General features: G+C 36.9%; 1 protein-coding gene across 1 annotated transcript; it reads right to left on the bottom strand.

The window, feature by feature from the left end:
• Positions 1 to 679: 679 nt before the first annotated feature.
• LOC133521155 (protein white-like) lies at positions 680 to 23,976 on the bottom strand. Its single transcript, XM_061855946.1, has 13 exons — positions 16,229 to 23,976; positions 10,706 to 10,928; positions 10,023 to 10,261; positions 9,149 to 9,220; positions 7,856 to 8,035; positions 7,366 to 7,523; positions 6,774 to 6,954; positions 6,248 to 6,421; positions 5,886 to 6,017; positions 4,425 to 4,653; positions 2,460 to 2,565; positions 1,965 to 2,136; positions 680 to 1,521 (listed from the first exon to the last, which is right to left on the bottom strand). Exons 1-13 carry the CDS (start codon positions 16,310 to 16,312, stop codon positions 1,420 to 1,422), a joined length of 2,052 nt encoding a protein of 683 aa, XP_061711930.1. The 5' UTR covers positions 16,313 to 23,976; the 3' UTR covers positions 680 to 1,419.
• Positions 23,977 to 24,258: the final 282 nt, after the last annotated feature.

Below are 24,258 nucleotides of genomic sequence, written 5' to 3'. Positions count from 1 at the left end.
GATTTTCAATTTGCTTTAGTTTAGCTAATTTCCGTAAGATTTAAATTATAAGGCGTAAATGTTAGGTGAAGTTAAAGTAGTTTAGATTTTTTTTTGTTTTAAACTATTTTTATACCGATCTGTTTATTGTTAATTTAATAAATAGGTATCTATTATAATGCAATGTATTGGGAATTTCGTTTTGTCAAGCGACGTCAGTTACAATGATTATGGCGTACATTGAAGAAAAATATATAATTTTTATCAAAAATAGGTAGTCTGAAGACTAATAATTTTTAAAAGTTACTGAACAAAAGATCCGTTTGAGCAGTACAACCTTTGTTTTAATTATTTGCTCGTGTTTGGAAGTACCAAGCTAACCGTTCATGTATACGCAGACCCTGCTAAAGAAATACATATTCGTAGATACACACTGGGTAAGACATGAAATACGAGCTGTAATTTAGAGAGCAGAAAGCGGGCCCACCCGGTATTCTTACTAGGTGTGTTTTACCAAAGCCTCTAGAGCCGATTTCGATGTAGGGTTTTTATTGGCCCGTGTAACATAGTTGGTACAACACACACCTACCTAAAATTTTAACCAAACTAAAGAACCTTTGTCTTTATAGTTTTTTTGGCGATACTTATTACAACTTAATGGAAGGTCTAATAGTGTTTGAGAGGTCAATAACAAAATAAATACTTTAGGCAAAAGTTTATTACAAACATTATAACAAATATTTATTACACACTTTTCTCTTACTTAATATACCTACACAAATGAAAACAGCTTCAAAATCTTACGAATTATATTAAGTCTTTTAATGTCTAATTAAAAAAATACTGGTGTACAAAATTTTAAGCAAAAATATAATTATCTATACAGTTTTAGTAAATATCAACTTATTTTGTTAATAATTACCCTATATTATATTTTGTAGTCGACCTTAGGTTTAAATGACATAATTATACATGTTTGGAAATAATTAAATTTAATCAAAATGTAACAAAAACTTCTATCTTATGATTGATAATATTGTGTACCTACCTACATATATAAATAAAATTATGGCATTTCAACACAAATTCTTCGTAAATATACACATGTGAATAGTTCTAACTAAAATGACCTTAATAGTTCAAATTAAAATTTATCAAGCAACTAACTGGAACATTTAAGAAAATATATTATAGTCAATTAGCTATATTTTTTATTTTTATCAATTATCTACACTTTTTCCTTTCCCTTGCTTATGTTTCAAAGAGCGTAAGCTACTCTATTGTATTACTCATATCCACTACTCCAAGCAATATTATTTAAAAAAAAATTGACTCAACTTTTAAAATATTTCCCTTAAAAATATAAATAACATTATTTACCGGCTGAGCTACCACATTATTTCATAATAACCAAGACAGCTATACGCCTACAAAGTGACTTCACTTCGTTCTCCTCGCTCGTATAAGTAGAGCGATGTAGGCGAGCAGGCGGAACCCGATGAACAGAAGCACCATGTTGACTACGTCGAAGGTAAAGTCGTCCTGGGGGAGAATTGAATATGAATAAAATATTAAAACAGGAAGGTAATGAGTTAAAAAAGCTGTCTAGTGCTACGAGATACAAGTTCCAATTTGTATATCGATAAACACAACCTACAATAGTTCGGACATTTCTAAATAGCCGAATTATTCCGATATCACGTAATGTCTCGTCGTTATCTTCTGAGTCATCGTTAAAGTGTAATTAATTGATATTCTTATTTATAACAAATTTTAAAATCTTATGAAATATGACAACGCGATACACGACAGATACTAGAACAACGAAAGGTTCTGAAAAACACTAGATCTGCGTCTCCAGCATAATTTCTCTCGAAAACTTTTAATTCATGAAAGAGATGGAGTTCTTGCAAAATACAAGCTAGCCACCGAGGTCCACCAGAACTATCTTGTATAATATGCTGCCCAGTGCACATCAGACACACCTCTGAAAAGCTGAGCGTCTCCAGTACGACTTCGCCCGAAGCCGGACACGTGAAGTTCTCCCTCGTGCACGCGATGGAGTCCACGCCGGCCCACTGGTTGACCAGCAGCGCCTCGTTGCCGTACCGGAACCAGGATAAGTAGGATATCCAGCCCAGGTACGGGGGCACTGACCTGTGAATGAAGAAATGATTAGAAACTAACAACCTACCTAATAAATAATAGAAAGGCGATTAACAACCATTTTTTTTTGATGAGGTTTATTGTGAGATAATAATGGATGTGTGTTGTGTGGTGTTAATATTCTATTTTTCCGTGTGCTCTGGTTTAAGCAAGTTTTACAAAAATTATCATGACCATCACGGCAATATTAGTTTTAAGAGATCCATACAGTAAATGCTGAAACTTGAGACGGCAATTTTTGGAGACTAAAAACACGTAGATCACAAAGTTCTGTCAAATGTTCATGAATTTCTTTACTAACTCTCATGACTTACCCCGAGTTGAGGAAGAACCCCCCAAATAGCATGAAGGGGATGATGATCGGAGGCCCCACGGAGGCAGCCATGCTCACGCTGCTGCTCGCACATGAGATAAGGTAACCTGCGGAAGAGTATGCTAATGAAGAACTAAATTCTACATATGTAAACTGCTTAATGTGAAAATTTAAGCACCTTACCTACTTATTAATAGAAGTTGAAAAGTGCTAATATTAATAAAAGGAAAATATTAGAAAACTATTCCGACGGAACCGAGTAGTTGTTTAATAAATTGATAGATTGATATATAAGTCAATAAAAAATGTCACAAGAGGCAACTCATTTATATGCACTCACTAAAACTACACCACCGTTACCATCTTTAAAGACCATCAAAACTTTAATGTATCAAGTTATGCAAATGTTATTGAAGCATTAAAATCCAAATTCTTGTCTTAGTTAGTTCCGTCAGAATCTGAGGCGACATTGCATTCGGCCGTGGAAAGTCGAGAATAAAGGGCGAGCCGCCGATATAGAGTATCAAGATATTTGAGCTCTTGCGGTTTATAGAAATTCGCTGCACAGTTGGATGTCAAGCAACCATCATAATTAATAACATTGCTATAGAAAGCTAGGCCTTATTCTTAAGTGATTATGACAATTATTTTAAATTACAATAATACTGTTAACTTTGTTAAACGGAGGCCTATTGTGATGAAAGATAGATGTACTGTGACGTAATTTATAGAGCGAGACAAAGATGTGGCTCCTGGTGTATCAATTTTCATATTTGATTTGATGACATGCCGATACAAATGTTGCGCAAGTAATTATGTTAACCTAAACGTTTCTTTTGGATTTACACGTGTTTGCTACTATTCAAGTAATTTTAAGATCTATATTTATCTTATTAAATAAATCGTCCGTGATTGACCAGAAACGTAAAAGACTTTCAGATAGAGCTTCATTCAGGCCGTTCGAGAAATTTCATGCGATTTTCGATATAACTACAAAGTACAATGAATTCAGTCGATCGACCAAGTAACGAAAATCGCATGTAAGTTCTTGAGCCGTCTAAGTGGGGCTTTAAGTCGCCGACCTACGGGATGGAGATGGCACATGCACAAGAAGAAAAATTATGACAAATTATACTATAAATGTAATCAAATATGAAAAAATAGTGAAAATATAAAAATGTTATTGAAAAAAATGGATTGTAATATAATAATATAAAACATATTTCCAATAAAGGTACCTAGTAAATACCTAGGTTTTTCAATTGTCCACTTAAATAAATATTAACTTATGCAATACGTAGGTAACATTTATATTTCAAATAATTCGAAAAAACAAGAACATATTTTTAATATACCTAATTCAATGGATTTTTTTATTTTTGCCACCAAATAGGTTTAATGAGTAACGCCTATTATTATAATACTTCCTGGAACAACTTTTTACAATTATTATATAATGCGTTTGTCTATTATTATAGTGGAGCTAATTAAGTAGTTAAAACTCTATTAAAATAAGACTCATCCTACTAATGTTGCACAATCATTTCATGTAATGTTACATTCGACGCCAGTTTGTAGTCACATTATATTTCTGTATATGAATATGACAACATCAGAAAACCTTGATTTAACTCTAGGCACAAATAACGGTATTTTCCCATATGTGACCGCCGGAAAAAGTTGTAAATAAATACCTACATAGTTTCATACTTACCGGTGAAAACAAGCTGTGGGAATAACCTAGTGCCAATCCAAAAAACTTACCAAACGACATAGCAACATTCGTGATGAGCGCCGGTAGCCCAGACGCAATGGAAAGCCTCTCCGGCGCTGGGTTGAGCCAGATCATGTAACACGTGGTTGTAGTGAACACCGCCGGTATGGTGGCGAACACTGGTGCTTCTACGAGAGTCTTCAATAGAAAATACTCTGTACGAATAGACGAGGTAAAATCTAAAACACTTACCAAACGACGTAGCAACATTCGTAATAAGCGCCGCCAATCCTGACGCTATAAAGAACCGCTCCGGCGCCGGGTTGAGCCCAATCATATAATACGCGATGGTGGTGAACACCAACGGTATCGTGGCAAACACTGGTGCTTCGGCTAAAGTCTTCGATAGGAAGTAGACGTCGGCGCGGTACATGCCGTTGTGATGCTCGCGGATGAAGATGGGCAGCTCGGAGCAGAATACCTGATAGAAGATTGAGGTGTAAATATTTCTGTTAGCTGTAGTGTAATAGCAGTTACTAGGTAATTGAAACTCGTTGGTCATTTGTCTCAAAAATACTTAAGGACGCAATCTAATGATAGACATAATTTTTAAATATTTGAACGGCAAATGCAAAATATCTCCTAATGGTCATTTACCATGAAATGCAAATAGTTAATCATAAGAATTAAGATTAGACGTATTTGTCATATAGGAGCGAGCTACATTTGCATATCCACATTTTTCTTAAAATTTGGATAAATCAATACTTATTTAATTAGGCTAATCTTTTCGCATCTTGCATAAATAACTATAAATTATGTAAGTAGCGATATGGTCTGCCTCCAGTAACTGTATGCGTGTGTGTAAGATATATGTGTATTTTGCAATGAGTGTGTGCTGTTTGTATATCAAAAATGCTAATTTTATTGGTGCAAAATATTCAAATTCCATCAAAGAAAAAACGAGTTCGATAAACTACGCTAAAAATAAACCTTCCTATGTAGAGCATCACATCGTCATGATAAAACCTGTCAACCGAACATGTGACGTAAAAGCCTTGCTAACGAATACTCAGAACTTAATGACACCAATTAAATTAGGAGAATTTTAATTGCAATGAGCTTCTTTAAGTGGTTGTTTAGGTAATCAATGGACAAAGCAAATAAAATAGAATTTGAGAAATGTACTGATATTCAAGTTATATTTAAGAGGTGATTAAGGTAGTAGGGTACATAAGTAGGTAATTTTAGCTGCTTCAATTATTGCTCGGAAAGCAATTAAGAAAGTCAGAGCCAGTATGCGATAGATAAATTGGTACTAATTGATATTGGTGTTTAGTTGTACAACAGCGGGTCCAAAATGGCTAGAGACAGCCCAAGATAGAGAGAAGTGAAATAGCTTGGGGGAGGCTTTTACCCGAAAGGGGCCCACATATTTTTTAAGTCAAATTTTAAGTTAAATTATTTTATTTAATTACTATATTTATTTTGTTTAAAGTATGTGTGGAACAAATAAAGCTCTTTATTATTATTATATTAGTTGTACAACACGTCATTGTTTGTGGGATCATGAATATTATTAATGTACGACATTATATCAAGGAAGTTACAAATACAAGTACATTTGTAAATGTGACATAAAATTGATGACGATGTCAAGAAAGTGATGCCAATGATGAAAAACATGACAATAATACTGATCACATTACTTACATTAATGACAGCGAAGATGTTCTGGAAGGTCATGTTGGTGAGAAACATGAAAATGGCTCCATTGATGTTCATGACACCGTCCTGGTCCAAATTTTGGCCAAAGTAGATCACACCGATCAGTATGGACACCATCTGAACAATATGTTACTTATCAATATCACCTCAGCGTAATAAGCGCTTAAAGAGAAAATAGTGTCAGCAATATTGCTATGTTTTTAACAGTAAAAAAAAAGTTTAAAATAACAAACACTTATTGATTTAGAACTAGAGTCAGAAGATGTAGTGAAGGCAAATGTTATTTTAAAATAGAAAATATTCGTAATGAAAATTATATCATCAGAAAATTATGAAGGTATACTCACAATGGTCTGTAGAAACCGCACTTTGATAAGCATGGGTTCCTTAGTAACTGAAAGCCATGATCGCCAAAGTACAGCGCGGAACTGTGCCCACCATGATACTTTATATGGAGAGCGGCGCGAGCGCAGACTTGGCGTTGACCATGCTGAGTCCGTCCAGCCTGAAGAAATCTTGCGCTGTTTTGGGGGAGTTGTAGAATCGTTAGTAAACTACATATTGAGAACATGCACTTTAATAGCCGTTGAGTACGATAGTTATTTGATCCAATACTTCTTAAACAAAACAACTTATAGATTTATGTATTTGATTGTTTTGTTTAAGTAGCAAATTCTTACACTCGTATAGCTAATTAAAATTATGTGTCATTAAGGGAACCTTTTATCATCTTAAGTAGTTACCTACTAAAAAAAGATTACTCCAACTTAAAGTTTGAGCGTGACAAATGCAATGCAAATTATGGAGGGCTAATGCACTTTAAATAGTTAGAAAATATTTAGGCACACATTCATTGGGATAGAGGAAATTCACCTCGTGCAACAATGCATTTTCGGCCTCAGCAGCTATTTGGCACCCCAGTTCAGACTTGGCGAACGCCGTACACACTGTGTCCACAGTGTGCCGGGTCGCCTCTTCCCTGCCTGGCACTCCGGCCAGGATTTGGATGAAGTGGTCTGCGGGGTTGTAGTTGGCTGGACACGCCGCTCCTAACCTGGTGGGCAGAAGACAATAATTACCGCTCTACGTTAATTTTCCATTTACTAATTAAAAGGTCTTTAATTCCCGTAAATTTAGGAATTTAAAAAAATCTTTCTACCACACCGTAACGAAAAATTCGTTTTATGAAAAAATTGCTAAAAATACAAAATAAACTTAAACATATCAACATAACTTTTACTGGACTCGAAACCGAAATATCAAGCATGCATGTTTTCTTTCTAATAAGTAGGTACATACCTAATATTTTTGTAGCATATTTAGACTAGTAAGAGAGAAGGCTAAATGGAAAATTTCATAATCTTTACCCTCCCCAAGTCACAATCGCTTATAGAAAATGCCAATCAACATTACATATGGAACTGAAGTAACTTTTCCTTCCCATCTATTTCATAAATACACTTACTCCTTAAAGAAGTCCGTGGCCTGGTCAGGCGAGCCGAGGAATGCGACGCGTCCGTCCGCCATAATGAGAAGCTTGTCGAACATCGCGTATAGCTCCGAAGACGGTTGGTGGATCGTACACACCACTGTCTTGCCCTTCTGTGCCAGACCCTTCAACACCTTAACGAAGAAAACATTTAGGATTAAAATAATGTATTCAATAATTTAACATATCTGTTTTGTATCTAATAATTTAGCAAGGATCATCAGAAAAGTGCGATTCATTATGGATTTTAAAGACCCATGTCGACGTTTCTTGTATGAATAATTGAAATTAATTTTATTTGCAATCATCATCCAGATATTCGCTGGCGAAGACGTGCCGGTTAAACGGCTACTTCCTAATTCCTAAACTAATTCCTCCCATAGCAGTTTTTAAGCTACCTTGTCTGCTGATAAACGGTTGGTTACAAAGGAAGATTTGAATGGGTACACGAACTGAAAGAACAAACCTGGATGACATTCTGAGCCATGAAAGAATCAAGGCCGGAGGTAGGTTCATCGCAGAACATCAGGGGCGGGTCCGTAAGGACTTCGCTGGCGAAGGACAGACGTTTCATCTCGCCACCTGATATGCCCTTTAAGCGTCCTGGTATGCCGATGACGGTGTTCTGGCACTTTGATAAAGCTAGCTGCAAAGGAAACAATAATTATAGTGGGCGCTTAAGATATGTTTTTCGTTTCCATGTGTATATCTTTCTTGGTTTGGAATATTAATTTCTATGTGAATTGTAATGTATACTGACAAATAGGTTAGATTGCAATTTATAAAAGTGTTAACTTAATTGACTTCTAAATTTTAGCGCGTAGATACCTAAATTAGTTAATAACCTATGTTAGCTTCGAGCAACACTGGCTTCCGACACGTGGGAAAGGAGGCGCCTAAGCGATATCTTACCGAACAAATCATTCTGCCATTTTTTGCGGGGGAAACGTGCACACAGTCGCACTTCTCACTCACTACATACAAAATCCAATCTGTAATGACGACACAGATACATAGAAAATGACACACGTCAAAGACAAATCTTGCACACCTCGATCTCTTTTTGTGTACGGACGAGTCACAATATGCACCGCCATAGGTCTAATACCTATGCTTTGGCAGAGGGGAAATGGTATGAATGCCGTTTCCCTTCCCTGTGTTGCTCGAAGTATGTTAGTGTTTAGTTTTAATTTTATAAAATGTATATGTATCTTAGTCTATAAGATATTTGTAATATGGGCCTTGTTGCCTTAATCAAATTTTGATTCTGTAATATTATCTGTTAATAAAAGTAATAAAAAGTACGGTATATACATATATATATAGATATTTTAACCAATAAATCTTCATTAAATTAAAACCAAAGAAAGCTCCAAAAGCATAACCATTTAGTTGAACTCGTCAGGCGCTTAACGGATTACGTAGCTAAAACCGGTTCTATCAAAATGCATTTACATAGCTTTCCCTAATCTCTAAACTTACTATGGTAAAAAGATTTCAGTGTATCAAATTAATAAACTTCACAAAGCACGATAATATTGCTTAGAATAATTTACTTTAGACGCGAGTACATGTATTCATTTGTTTTGTTAATTAAGCACATTTTGAATAGGTACAACACAACCCTGACAGCCCAAGCTTAAAACACAATGTAAGCCTATTGTCCCTCTAATAAAGATAATCTAGTTTACGTAATAAGATAAGTACCTAGATCTTTTTTGGAAGGTGTTGTGGGGTATTGAAGAGTATCATTCCTTACCTCTTGAATGACTTCTCCAACTCTGCGCATACGTTGCGCGTATGGTATGTGACGATCCATTCTTACTAAAGCCTGTTGGAAGAAATCAAATTAAAACCATATTGAATCATCTCAATACAAAATGATTTAAACAAAATTCTCAAGTTGCTTGTCTTTCGTCTCGCATTAGCAGAATATAATTCCAGACATAAATAATTTGTAAGTACCTACGTAATGTTATGCAATGCAAGACAACGATTAGTAGATACTGATTAATATCTCTTGGATTTAATTAATAGCTCAATAGGTCGAAATCATGTGTCGGAGTCATTGGTTCGTTTTAAAATTAAACGCAACATTTATGTACCTCTTTAGAGTTAGACAAAGATAACTCTGCAACGATTTTGACAGCATAAACTATGCAAGTGTTATTTAAATACGTCTTAGTTTCTTATTTTCATAGACGTTTAAAATAACACTTGCATAGTGCACTGTATCAAAATTATTGCAGATTTATCTTGGTCTAACTCTACTGGAATGTCGGACTTTATAGTTACATATAATTGATAATTCACCTGAAACATCAATTGCTCTCTAAGAATGAACTCCCATGGAAATACGAGTACATATACAAAGATCCTACACGTATGAAGACCACACTGCCTTGGGGTATAGCCAAGATGACAAGTGTACATCGACAAACGCCAAACGAGTAGATAAATGTATTAGGATGACATACGTTACGAATAGTCACGTGACAAATTTTCCTACGATATTTAAATTTCGATTGGCGTATTCTACCAACGATTGTCACCTTGGATTGGCGCTCTGTGGCTGTTTGTAGTTACTTGACGGTCAGTGTGCTGAAAAGGAATATAGGACTAATAAATCTTACTTGAAACACTAGATGCTCTCTAACAGTCAGCGTGCCAATAAACAAATCCTGTTGCTGCACATACGCCGACAGCGCCGTCAGCGCTTCAGGGGTAGCTGGCTGACCATTCAGAGCTCTTGTACCACTGGATACCACTCCCCCATTAGTGCGGAAGGTTAATGTGTTCAGGAGAGTGGTCTTGCCGGCGCCCGAGGAACCCATGAGAGCGAGGAGCTCGCCGGGATACGCGGCGCCGTTTACTAAACATAAGGTAACAACATGGTGGGATAGATATTGGATTTTCTATCAAAAGCAAAAGTAAACTGATAAAGGTATGAAAACTAATTTATTTATAAGCGAGTAAAGTGAGAAGGCATGTGGCCTCGTGTTTAAAAGTAGGTACTTTTAATTAATAAAAAGTATAAGATTATATGTTATAACGCTTCACGAGAATTAAAAAAAACGCAGCCTGCATAGAGTATCAATGCGTTAACATATGGTACGTTTGGGCTTACATTAAGCGTGGTAAAAATGGTAAAATCTTGTCAATTCACTTGCCATGCATGTCTTCTAATCTATAGTGATAATTTGATAAAGTTACAAATTAATTCAGATTCTATGACCCCACGAGATTTTATTTAAAAGGAAAGTAACTTGAAATAGCTAATCACATTTGCGTATCGGACAAAAAAAATGGTACCCACCATTCTTCAACAACTGTTTCCTCTGCTGGAACATGCGATCATTAGACCCCTTCCAGAAGTTCCAGAACCTTCTGCTCCTGGACCTGTTTTCTGTGGCGAAGGCGTTGATGTCCGCCCAGGTGTACGTGACCTTTTCCACAGCGCCGATGGCCCCATAGTTGCGCTGTGGGATGGTGAGAGACACTTCTCCTCCGCTCACTCGAGGTTCAGGGGTATTGGAGTCCTGGTTAGGGAAAAAAAGAATAGTTAAAATATTTAATACTTTCAAGCACTGATCTTCTACCACGAGTTTACCGGATCGTATTATTACCTAATAGGTGGTTTAAAAGTATAGTGATAACGGTCATCCACTTCTTCACACAAACGTAGTTCTCACTTCCCTATCTTGTCATTAAAGTTATAGAAAATATTTTTACATAATTTGATGTAGGTATATTAATCACAGTTATGCTCCGTCGTTCTTCCAAAAATTTATATTACGTTCCTAACTTCCTAGCTCTTTAAATAGTCAAAAAAATCAAAATAGTTGTGAATATTATACATCAGATCAGATTGTGTATTTTTTTTACTATAACAAAAAACTGAGACTATGTTTGCATGGAGAATCGGTCGTTAAGTTTCCCCTTAATATAAGGTCTGTGCCCACCAGTGGGACATATAGGACATATAGTGTATAGGCAGATTTTTTTTTATTAAGTCTGTAAAGCCCGGCAAGCAATCATCACATACCCTGTTTACACGTATGTTTGAACGACTACACTCTTCGAATAATGATTATAAAGTATTAGGTGACATAAAGAAGAGATGCACTCGTATTGTTACATTGCCGTCAAGCTCGCACAGTGACATTGAGAACAATATAATTATGCGAGTGAAAAAGAAATGTCAACAGGCGGGTACGAAAATCTATATGGAAAGCGTCTCTGCTTTAGATCCAAATAAATTCAGTAAATTACCATTCGTGCTCCTTCTGAAAAAGCCTTATTTAAATAAGATAAGAACTTATCTCCATAATTTATAGGTAGTGATTTAACTTACTCAATGTACTTTTAAAGTCGCACCATGTTTTAATACAATAATAAAATAAAGAAATTTAATTTCTAAGTGACTCAGTATTCTCAATCAGGTAAAATATTCTATTTAAAGCTCGTACACAATTAGTGTCCGTAATTTCATAGGTAAAACCTACCATCAAACACAAAACAAAAGAATCTAGAATCAATCAAAGAAGCGTTCAATTAAAGAAAACAGAATATATAATTGCTGCTTGTACGAGCATTAAAGTTGACAGTGTTGAATGAATCCGTCGAAATCGCCCTGTGAACGAGAAGTTTCTACCGTTAGAACTTCCCCCTTTTTTATCCGTCTTTTAAACATTATGTAAATACTAAATTATGCAACACTGTGGCGCAGAAAATTGCCTTATGAGCATTTTCCACATTACCAAGCAGGGGGCTGTCGCGAATTTGACACCGTGTGGGGCCTATTTTCTTTACAAAAAAGAGCTTATCTGCTATAGCTTAACTAACTAACATAAGCCTTTTTCTTGTCAATACATTTATACATACGTTCAGTACAACTTTGTACAGGGGATCAAGCGAAATTCGACTTTATGTCAAATTCGTAAGCATCTTCTGAGACGCAGATAAGGTTCTCGCGGAATATCTCGACCCAACACGGACTTAAAGAAGCCACAAAAGTTTTGGATTAACAATAGCATGGATAACGTAGGTATCATTAATAATTTACTGACATTTAATACAACTAACGACGTAATTTTTAGCTTCGACTAAGTAGTTATCGCCCAAGGTAGATATAATTTTACTACCATGTGACACATACTGCTTTTCACATCATCTATGAGGAAGTTATCATATTTTAAAATACTATTTAAGCTAAAATAATAGTTTGCCAAAAAACACAAAAATATAGTGTCCTAGAACAGTAAAGTGCCACTGATCCCTCCTAGCGCTCCTAGCAGTGAAGAAACGTGACTCTTTGACCCCCCTAACAGTAACAAAAAGCCCTTATCGGAATAGGTGATGTGAAAAATTTGGCTCCTGGGCGTTAAAAATAAGCAAAGGTATTAATTTTTACAAGTAAGGTTGCCAGAGCTCAACGAGGGGGGTGGGGTTAGGGTCGGCAACGCGCATGTAACTCCTCTGGAGTTACAGGTGTACATAGGCTACGGAGACTGCTTAACATCAGGCAGGCCGTATGCTTGTTTGCCACCGACGTAGTATAAAAAAAAATACAGGAGAAACAAGGCAATAGGAGTCTTAATTGTTAAGAGTGGCCAATAACTGTAGCAGTCACCCTACTATAATAATACTGTAAAAGGTAAAAACCCGCGCGACGGCCATATCTTCCCTCGCACTTTCGCGTGGCGCGCCATGTTTGGTTCCTTCTAATTTCCTGGCTTTACGCCCCATCTTAATCTCAGTGCTTCTCGCTTCTACCATTAAGAGTAATATTTTCAATCCTAAAAACTCGTCCGTCAGAAGATACGGTCAAGTAGCAAAACCAAATAAAAACAAAACACACACACCTATCAAGAATCCCACAAGGAATCCACTTGTAACATTTATAGGGTGTTAATTACCGGATGGGATTAGGGCCGGTATCGGTTTCGGTTCCGGGCCCGGTATCGGGTGGCACGTGATACCGGTAGCTGTCTCACACCCGCAGCGGAGACTTTTGACCCGAAAACTTACGACGGAACTGAGCTATTATAGAAATTTAAACGGTTTTTTTTTTATAGCTTGTTTATCTTTTGCGGGAGGCTAAAAAGCATTCGACCCGCCCGGTTCGAAAAAGTTCCCGTTAACCTTATGATTACCGGTATTCCCAAGGGTGTCAGGGTTCTTATGTGTGTACCTATACTTACATAGTACTCATAATTATATTTGTTTAATGTAAATAACTCAAACGGCTGGCTTTGTAAGATACCTAATCAACTTGATTTCAATATCAATCAGCGCGTCGTACTCGCACAAATAGATACAGTATAAATAAATATTATGGGACATTAAGTCCCACAGTAAGCTCAATAAAGCTTGTGTTGAGAGTACTTAAACAACGATATATATAATATATACATATTTATAAATACTTAAATACATAGAAAACACCCATGACTCAGGAACAAATATCCATGTTCATCACACGAATAAATGCCCTTACCAGGATTTGAACCCGGGTCCATCGGCTTCGTAGGCAGGGTCACTACCCACTAGGCCAGACCGGATAATCTGAAAAGATATTTTGGTCTAAGCTGTTAAATAAAAGGCGTTGTTTCTTTTGTGCACGGCGTTGGCTACCTAATTATTCATTAAATTGTCTTTTAAATGAGCTTGATCCTGAGTGTTCTTGTCCTTGATTCTGTGTGTTTAAAATCAATTTATTATAATCACCACAAGTCTGAATGCGTCTCCAACGAATCTATCCTAAACCTGTTCTATAAAAATAGACAACCGTTACAACATAAAAAGGTTTTAAGTAATTATTACTTAGGCACTTGTAAGTGCCTAAAGTGCCTAATTAAAGATGCCTGGAACTATGTACGTATAGCGACGAATTTAACGCTTCAGCCTACTTAGTCGGTAATATTAAGTAGGTTTCCGCGACTCGGATTAAGGCTCTAAGTAGCACTTAATTTGGGTTAGCAATATAGGTAGCTCCAGCTCTGTGTTGATGAATCAGTCAGCCAGTCAGTAAGATACACGCATCTATGGCCACTTTGGTCGTTACTATCTCTTTGATGCTGACTGTACCTGCAGGCGCCATCAGATATATCACACGCCTCAGTGTTCAGATCTTATTGAACACCTCGGTCGCTCTGATAAATGATGGCAACTGAATTTACATTTTTCTATTTATATTATTGTCGCCTTCTTCACTTTTGATATGTAGCATGTCATGCCATTTTAACTTACAAATTTTTATTTTTTCATACCAAACTTGTTTTTGCTCTATTTCTTTGCTGTAGCTATATAAACCAATTACAGACAAAGATATACCTCATGTCATTGTATGTGCATGTTTCATTACAATCCAACAACAACGTGTACTTTTAAAATGAGAACTAAACTCCGTTTGTATGGGGAAGGTGAAATTCGGCTGAGCTTGCTGCGGAGTCTTTAAAGGGATTTATTTATCTACGTAACTATCCTAGCTGCAGATAGCATCTTGCAGGATATGACCCATTGCAGTGAATAGGAGCAATTGATCGAATTGGAGTTTGGATATAGGCCTGAGGATATCGGCTCGATCTATTTAATAATTGGGTTATTAGTACGTTATGATAGCTGTGAGATTCATTGTTTGGATTAGATACATAGAATATTATACTATCTCATAATTTGTCAGTTTATCTCAATTGTGGTAACTTGTTTGAATCTATAGGTACTTAGGTATTTTCTCATCGTTATTTACATATTAATCTGAATAGGCCCGTTGCTAAGATAATTTATGTAATTTTTTTACTAAGAAAATTTTAGCGTCTACTTACCTATACCTGTAGCCCTAATACAATTACTTAAGATGCGGTATGGTGGTTTACCCCGGCCATGGCTATGAAGATGACTTAGTTAGCAGTTTTTAGTTTAAATCCTGGCATGAATGTGTGATGATTTCGATTACATTTTTGTATTTAGTTAAGTAAATAAAAATTAAAAGCTAAACCTCTTGTCTGTCTATGATAACTGATAAGCTGCTGTAGCTTCCGAGGTTACCCATGATTTTTGACTTCCGCACACATGAAAAGTTATACTATATTTCGTCCCAAAACTAACTTTTACTAAATTAAAAAAACACCATAAAACTACAACCTAAAAACATACAATTTCAATGGGAACTTATTTTTAGGCAGTGAAGTTAAATAAAAAGGTCACTAACTAGTCGCCCGTAGAGCATCGGAAGGCTTTTCGAAACCCGACGGACCGGTGCACATCAAACGTGTTTTTACATATTTTCTTCTAATTCGGCCAGTGTTTAACGATTGCTTCACTTCACTGTTGGAGGTTTCCATGTGTTTAAAGAATTCAGTAGGTTGCGCCGAACGGCCGGAACAGGTTGAATTAAGTAACATGGCAAGTTTTTTCAAACGTTAGCCATCCGTATTGAAGAGAATATGTATGAATTATTTTTAAACCCCGAAAAGGCCAAATAAACACTGGAAAATTTCAAGAGCTAAGTGGCTAAAATTTCGCACTGCACTTCCTAGTGAGTTTTAGGGGCTGGTCATCCTTATTTTCGAATATGAATTTGGTTTCAGTGAGTAGTACTTATAAATTTTGGAGATGAAAATGTAGTTTATGAACTAGCGAGTTCAACGCGTTGCATTTTCTTAAATAAATAAGTTTTCTAAAGTTTCTCTTTCAGGAGTACTCAAATTAGATTTCACAGATCTATCACACTTTTTATTCGTATAAATAAAAATATTATGTTGATGGATAAAATATAATTTTTTACACATCTATTTTATATACTTTGCAGTCTAGTAATTTTTCGAAAGGTAGTTACCTGTGGCGAAGCGTTGTAAGTGACCCGCTGATGTTCAGCTGAAGATGAAATCAGAGGCTCATGCTCTTCAGCACCAACTGTCATTTTTACTAAAATGAGAACTTATAATCCAAATTTGATTATTAAAATCACCCAATGTTTATATCACGAGCACTTCACAATATTTGTTTTGTTTTTAAGGTAGCGAGCGCGCGCGGCCGACGGTGAGTCGAAATGATGGCGCGCAACCGTTGCCTAATCAACCAAGCGCCAAGCAATGTAACTCCGGGCAAACAGCTCCGCTATTTGTTCCCCACGGCACCCTGACAACCTGATAATGATAACATTTGCAAACAAGAATGGCATTATGCAAGTGGGCAAAATTAGTAATGAAATTTTAATGAAACAATTAGTCTCGTATGTAAATGTTTATTCAAGTAAAATCATATTTGAGATAGCAAATAATTAATCGGTACATTATTTTATACAATATGTTTATGAATATCTTTTATTTTCTGCGTTACTCGTATGATTATAAATGACACATGACAAAGGAACTATTGTATGTAGACTTGAGATGTTTCATGAACCTTAACAATAATATGCTTTAGCAATATGGCTATCATACTCCTCTTTATATTGTAAACTTACTGTCTAGGTAATTCACAATGACATTGCGTTAACATACATTTATTCATTCATTTATAATATTATTTGGTGAATTACTTACTATGAATAACCCTTGGGATTTCTCTCCCAGTCTCGACATTATTTCGTAGTAATCGTTACCTTGAACGTGACGCGGGGCGGGGAAGGTTTTATAAACTTAAAACCATAGAGTATAATTAGTCTCGACTGAATTTGAAACCCTGTATATTTCACTACAATAATTATTCAGTACTATTTTGAATTCTGACTCGGCACTACAGATAATTTGCTAGACCACTGGGCCATCCCCGCTCCGCCGCCAAGTTCCATAACCCATAAACGAAAGCTATCTCGACCATGCTTAATCATATTTATAAATAAAATAACGGTATTATTTACATTGCACAAACGAAATTCATGTCTGTAATCGTATTAAAACTATAGGTAAACGTATGAGATATTTAGCACTACATAGGAAGCATTCCGGGTTATATAGTCTATGAGTCTGTTAATATTATGGCTAAACCGACGGTGACACGATGCGGGACCGTCGAAGCTATTGTAACTATGTATATGACTGCCATTATCCAATAATCTCAAGACGTGCATAATTCGTTATATTTTATGATTATACTATAAATTCATGGAATTATTTATTAATGTATTAATATGTAATCGGGTGTAGATACTATGGTATGTATAGTCTAAGCTAATAGTATTGTTTAGAGTCTATATCTGGCGAGTAGGCTAGTTCGAATTGGAGTTTTTGTTCATCTCACTATAATTATTGCTTATTTATTTATTAGCGGTAAATAGGCTTACGGCGGCGTATTGAGAGTTAAATATCAACTATAAAATATAGCATTACTGCTCTTCTATTGTAAGATACGGAAGGTAATGGTAATACGGAAGTACGCGGTGGCTTTGTCTGACTTTTGATTTCTATTCTAACGATTAGGTTACATTCACGAAAAAACCGGTAACACAATTGTGATCGATACACATTTTGTTTCAAAATACAAAAATTCAAGTCTTAGTCATTCGTACATGCTATAAATTATATCATATTTTATATCCTATGTTCTTTGAATACGTACTCGGCTAGTCGTGACAAGTAAACTGTGATGTTTCAGAGTCAAATACTTGGTATATTATGCAGAGCAAACTCTCACAATCTAGGTAATTATACTAGGAATAAAACGTAACTCGCTAAGACGCCACTCAAAATGTTCAACGTTAATATTATAACATAAATTACAGCAGTCAGTGTCAGATTATTAAACGTGTGCTTGCCGCGGCAAGCATATCTGGCGTATATATATATATATATATATATATATATATATATATATGTGAAAGGTCATTCAATTTTCAAATACTGATATGTCGGGTATGCTTAACGCGACAGTTTGTGTTGTCAGAGGACCAACTTACTGCTACTATTATTCCTACGTGAATGCGATGCTAAATGGCAGTTAACAATGGACTACTACGCTATAGTATATATTTTGAGCTTAATTGTATTTTCAACTTGAATATAGGACTAAAATCGTAAGTGCATCCCGAAATGCCGGCTAAAAGCTTTCAGACTAGCGTTATTTGCGTTATAAACGTGTGTTACATTTTGCGTACTTATGATGGCTTAGGTGTCCGCTCGAATTAATGCGAGTTACATACGAGCCATACGAGCGCGTCAACTCTAAAGGGGCCCTCTGATTACCAGTTCGTCGGACATATCGGCCTGTCAGTTATTGGCAAAAGCTGACAGTCGCGAATAACTGACAGGCCGATATCGTCCGGCGAACTGGTAATCAGTGGGCCCCTTAACACAAAACCCATGGACATTTCAATTTCAATTTTTTGTTTCATCATGTCACGCGATTAACGTTCAATACAATGCTCTTATGAACGCAAAAAAGGACAAGTCTGAAAGCTTTTCTGATCGGTAGGTAGTTCACGTTCAGTACCGTAAGGTTTACTGATCTAGTGAAACCACAACCGCAGCGTTCTCATTACAAGCGTTCCTCTAGACGCCAGACGGTGTCTATAGCGGCGGCTTCACCGCAAACAACTCATAATATCATATATAACATTATTAGTCACTGCAAATTATTTTCATTATTTAGTGAATTCAACTGAAATTATTAATACATTATTATACTGTGATTTATAGAATAATTGAGGTTATTATGAACACCAAATTAGACTCGCTAGAACGCCATTGACATCTATTAATATACCAATAAAAATTATAATTATCAACGTTTATATTGTCCAAATAATTCTCAAAAGAAACACTTGTAAGGAATTATCTTGCTCCGAGCAAAATAATCTGTTCCTCTTACACATGACCTTACAGTAAGGTTTAGTTTGCTCTCTAAAAAACATTTAACGGTTAGCGCAAGCTAGACGTATATGGCGTTCCAAATTAAGTCGTTACTCAGTAAAACACTATTCTTCTGACACCGCTGTTCAACGGCAATATGATGTCGGCAAACAAGTGCTTTTACCACGTACTAATATAAAAACGCTGACTGATATGTTATCATTAGATTGAGGTAATATTGAATGCATCTACTGTCTTTTATCGTTTGGCTCAGAATTAGCAATGACATTCAACACATGCCAAGCAATGAATAATTTTTTTGGGGTTAACCCTTTTTTTAATTGGCATAAATTCTCAGAGACCATTTATAAAAAATACCTAATAATATTAGAATTATTACGTTGGAAAACTTCTAATATTATCAAATTAATATTTAATATGAAATGAGCTCCTAAAATCAATATACGGCATTCAGCCTAAATAATATTTCAGCTAATACAACTACATATATAATCACAAAAACCTTTTCCTCAAGACACAGTAAATGCGGTTGCTTTTTTGAACCATTAATTGATAAACAATTGCCGAACGTGACGTGGGTATTCGACGAATCCATCAATTAAATACACTGACGTGGAACATTAACGCTAATTTGCTAAGTGTTGTAGTAACTTAAATCTAAAGTACAGTGAAACCTGGATAATTTAACCCTAAATAAATATTGTGTGACATTATTACACAAATAGACTAAGTCCCACAGAAGGCTCAATATGGCTAGTGTTGGAGGTACTTAGACAACGATATGTATAATATATGTATAAATACTTAAATACATAGAAAACAATGCCATGACTCAGGAACAAATATCCATGCTCATCAAGCGAATAAATGCCCTTACCAGGATTTGAACACGGGACCATCGGCTTTATAGGCAGGGTCACTACCCACTAAGCCAGATAGATCGTCAATTTGCTGCCGGTTCCATAATTTCAATTATAGAGATTTTTTTTTACTAAAGGACTGAGACCGGCCACTTGTCTGCAATTATTAAAGTTTTCCTAATTATCTAGGTTTCACTGTGCGTCGGTAAGGCATATTCGTATCAGTAATCGACGTTTAGTAAACTAAGGCGTCCCATTCAGTGCTAAATTTCATTATTTTAGTGATCTAAGTTGAGCTAACTGGTCACACTACCAGTTAAGATATTTGTTAATAAGTTACCTTCTGCTAGTCACTGACATAGATCGAGTCATTCACGATGACGCGCGAATTTGACAATTCTAACTTTTAATGGCATGACAATACGAACCAAGGCACGTGCCCTCGTGAATGATACGATCTATATATACATAATACGGTATATCTCGTTCGATTATAAGCGTCGAGAAATACATAGTCGCAAGACTATTTTATCTATAAATTTTAACTGGACTAAGCCCACGAGAGCTATAATGAGCTCAATCGGCCAAAAATTATGTTTAGATAACAATAATTCGTCAACAAAACAAAGATTGTTTTCCTACAGATCGATGTACCAAACTGGCATGAATGAATGAACTAATATTAGTTCTATCTATAACTGTGAATCATACCAAGTACCATTCATTTAAATTCTTTTCATTCAATTTCATTCTATTAACAGATGCCAGTTATAGTGAACCTTACAACATTTTGACAGAAGATATAGTTCGTGTCATACACGATGACGCACAGATTTGTCAAATCTAACCTTTAATAATATGATATTACGAGTCACGAGCGTCAAGACACGAACTATAAACGTTTAGTGTCAATGGCAACGACAAGGATAGCACTAATAGTAACAGCAACACTTAAGAGGGGGCATGAAGTCAGGACATTTGAGAGAACTTTTTACCTTTTATCCAGTGATCGCGGGATGCAACACCGCGGTACATCAAACTAGTAGTATGGATACGCCTTTAAGCCCCCGATACCTTTTAAACTGCTCGAGTAAAAACCCTTTGTAGTGTAGATAACATATAAAATATATGACATTAAATAAGCAGTTATCGAGGTCATTCACCCCGAATGACAACCAAAACCGCGATGACTGCTTTAAGTAATAATAATAAGTATTTAAATGAATAAAGGATATTAATAAATATATATAAATACTTAAATACATAGAAAACACCCATGACTCAGGAACAAATATCCACGGTCATCACACAAATAAATGCCTTTACCGGGTTTCGAACCCGGTACATCGGCTTCATAGGCACAGTCATTACTCACTAAGCCAGACAGGTCATCTTGACCTTTCCGTTTGAGTTTTTTCATAGCATTTTCTCGCGATTAAACCGTGTAAAAATTCAAATTAAAAATTACAATTTTGTGTCAGCCCCCTCTTAAATTATGGTGGACCTTATATCTTCGCAATAAGGTTTAGATTGATCAGTTAACAGTTTGGACGATGGTACAGTCAGCATAACGATTAGCCTAGCACCCCTGCATACAAACATGCAAAAGTATTAAGCGAATAGTTTTGCTGACTGTACATGTTTTATAAATCCTTGTCGTCGTAAAAATTCTAGTAGTCTAGCTATTAAAATACATTGTCATTTCACTATGGCCCAGTGGCACGAACAACAATCGGCGGACTGATCGAAGAACTCTGAAACTCCCCATACAATACAATTTAGGGAACGTTTTGACAGTGACAGACGGTTAGGTGCGACCCTTAAAATAATACAAGTGACGGGGGCGAACTAAGACAATTGAAATAATGCGAGTGATTAGTGAGTTCGCGTTAGTACACCACACCATGAGGTAGCCTGATGTTATAAAAAACTTAAAAATAGCTTCTCACCCTAAATCGATACTTACATTATAATCGATATAATACTGCTAAAACTATGATAAATCCCCTTCGAAAACATACAGGGTGCGAACACCGCTAGGCCTCAACTGAGAAGATTCCTGCGTCTCTTTAGTTTTAACAGTGCAATCACCCTGTATTAGTCAGGGACATTTAAAAAAGCTAGTAGGTGCAAAAATTACGTCTATAATGCATGATTTATATAGTTAATGGCGTAACAATATACAACGAGAGGAGCCCGGCCGCAGCGGTCCGTACATCGCCATACTTTCCTTCCCTTTACGAAAACATTTCACTAGAGTACACAAACTCTTAATAACTACATGAAAAACGAAATTTTGATCCGAATTCCTAAACCTAAAAGTTTTATCTGATATTTGACCTAAATAGAAACCGCGCGGTGTCGGGTGTCCGCCGCATTTGCCACATGAACTACTAACACTAACTCCAAACATAGTCACTAGTTAAGGCCAGAGCATACCGGCTGCGTGTGCGTAGAAGTGCACGCGTTTGCTAAAGAGCCTTGAACGCACACGTAACGCAAGCTGTGTGCCATGTTTTATAAGGATCTGTATATTACAACGCGCACTGAGCGCTATGAGCACGCATCCGATGTGCACAGGCCTTTAATCGTCTCCTGATCTCGCGTCGTTATCACAGCCTATTGACCGCTGCGACCCGCCGAATCGACTTCAATACTCCGCCTAACTTTCTACATTCGACGGGTCGATTAAGCGAATTTTTGGGCTCCTCTGCTCCTATAACTACATAATATACTTTTGTTACGTTATCGAAATTGTGATGAACGACAAGCATACACTCTTGGCCTTTAAAAAATGCAATATTTTGATACAATCGAAGTCGTTTCGAAAACGTAACAAAACATGTAACAGACGTTAAAGATATGCTCGCCGCAGTTCCAGTCCATCGATTATAACGATAATTACAATTAAAATAAAGTCTACTTTCCCACGCACCCATACAATTTCGCTATTCACGTAAAAAACGCAACCAGCCCGAATGCTAAACGTTGAATATTTATCTATATATCCTCTTTCCTCGCACTTAAGTATGACTGCGGCGAACATTATGCTCTTTAACTAAGTAGTTACTGTGAAGAATTGAGCACGCATGTGGCCACCTCTACTATTATCAACGTATACAAATGGGTACTTTGAAAAGGGATATTTTGAAGGATATTCTGAAGATAATTTGTTATTAATTCCATATACTATAATTTCTTCCTAAGCCTCTTTATTGATTTTCTAAATTTCCTAGGCCAATTTATTATTCCTTTTACAACGGTGATAAGACTTATTAGTCTTACAAACGCAACTTATGAAACTTATTAGTTTCAATACACTTAAGGCGACACCTGGGGCCCATTTCTCGAACGGTATTACGAACTGTTAAATCGTATTACTTTCCATGGCAACACACTAATAATATTAGAGTTATACCGTTCGAGGAATAGGCCCTTGGAACTATGGAAAGTAGAGGTAAGGAATACACTCTCCATAGGCAAAACTGATGCAAAAGTGTCCAGCTGTCAGCTATAAATAATAGGTCCGAATCTCGCCAGAGTAGCGCTAGAGTAGCTAAGAACGTAGGCGATATTGGCGGAGTGAAGTGCGCTGTCTATGACTAGATTTCTTTTTCAAGTATTCTAGGTATTGTAGCGCAACATAATTATTTAAGGTTTTTTGACAGACACTTTTTGGTACATGGAGATTCTATTCCTTACCTCTTCATTCCAGACCTGGAGCGCTCCTTAAATCATTAGGTAGTATATTATTTGGGAATTTGAATGTTGAAGAATTAAAACGTGAACGCACGGATTTGTCCTGGGTATGCGCACTCAATCCTCGCAGCAGACGGACCTCACGAGCGGCTACAGCGTCTGCGGCGCGCGGCGGGCCGGCGGGCGGGCCGGGGGCTCCGAGCAGCAGGTGGAGCGGCTACAGCGTCTGCGGCGCGCGGCGGGCCGGCGGGCGGGCCGGGGGCTCCGAGCAGCAGGTGGAGCGGCTACAGCGTCTGCGGCGCGCGGCGGGCCGGCGGGCGGGCCGGGGGCTCCGAGCAGCAGGTGGAGCGGCTACAGCGTCTGCGGCGCGCGGCGGGCCGGCGGGCGGGCCGGGGGCTCCGAGCAGCAGGTGGAGCGGCTACAGCGTCTGCGGCGCGCGGCGGGCCGGCGGGCGGGCCGGGGGCTCCGAGCAGCAGGTGGAGCGGCTACAGCGTCTG

Source organism: Cydia pomonella, chromosome 9 (genome assembly GCF_033807575.1).
Source record: "Cydia pomonella isolate Wapato2018A chromosome 9, ilCydPomo1, whole genome shotgun sequence".
Classification (NCBI taxonomy): domain Eukaryota; kingdom Metazoa; phylum Arthropoda; class Insecta; order Lepidoptera; family Tortricidae; genus Cydia; species Cydia pomonella.
This window is presented reverse-complemented; position numbering and strand designations above follow the sequence as displayed.

Bases quoted from the DNA above. Each gene is read 5' to 3' on its own strand.
- LOC133521155 (XM_061855946.1), bottom strand. From the start codon at position 16,312: ATGACAGTTGGTGCTGAAGAGCATGAGCCTCTGATTTCATCTTCAGCT. The intron at 7,524-7,855 runs GTTTGTTCTTTC...TTCTTCGTTAAG, and splicing joins TGGCTCAGAATGTCATCCAG to GTGTTGAAGGGTCTGGCACA. The intron at 6,018-6,247 runs GTGAGTATACCT...CATATTGTTCAG, and splicing joins TGCGGTTTCTACAGACCATT to ATGGTGTCCATACTGATCGG.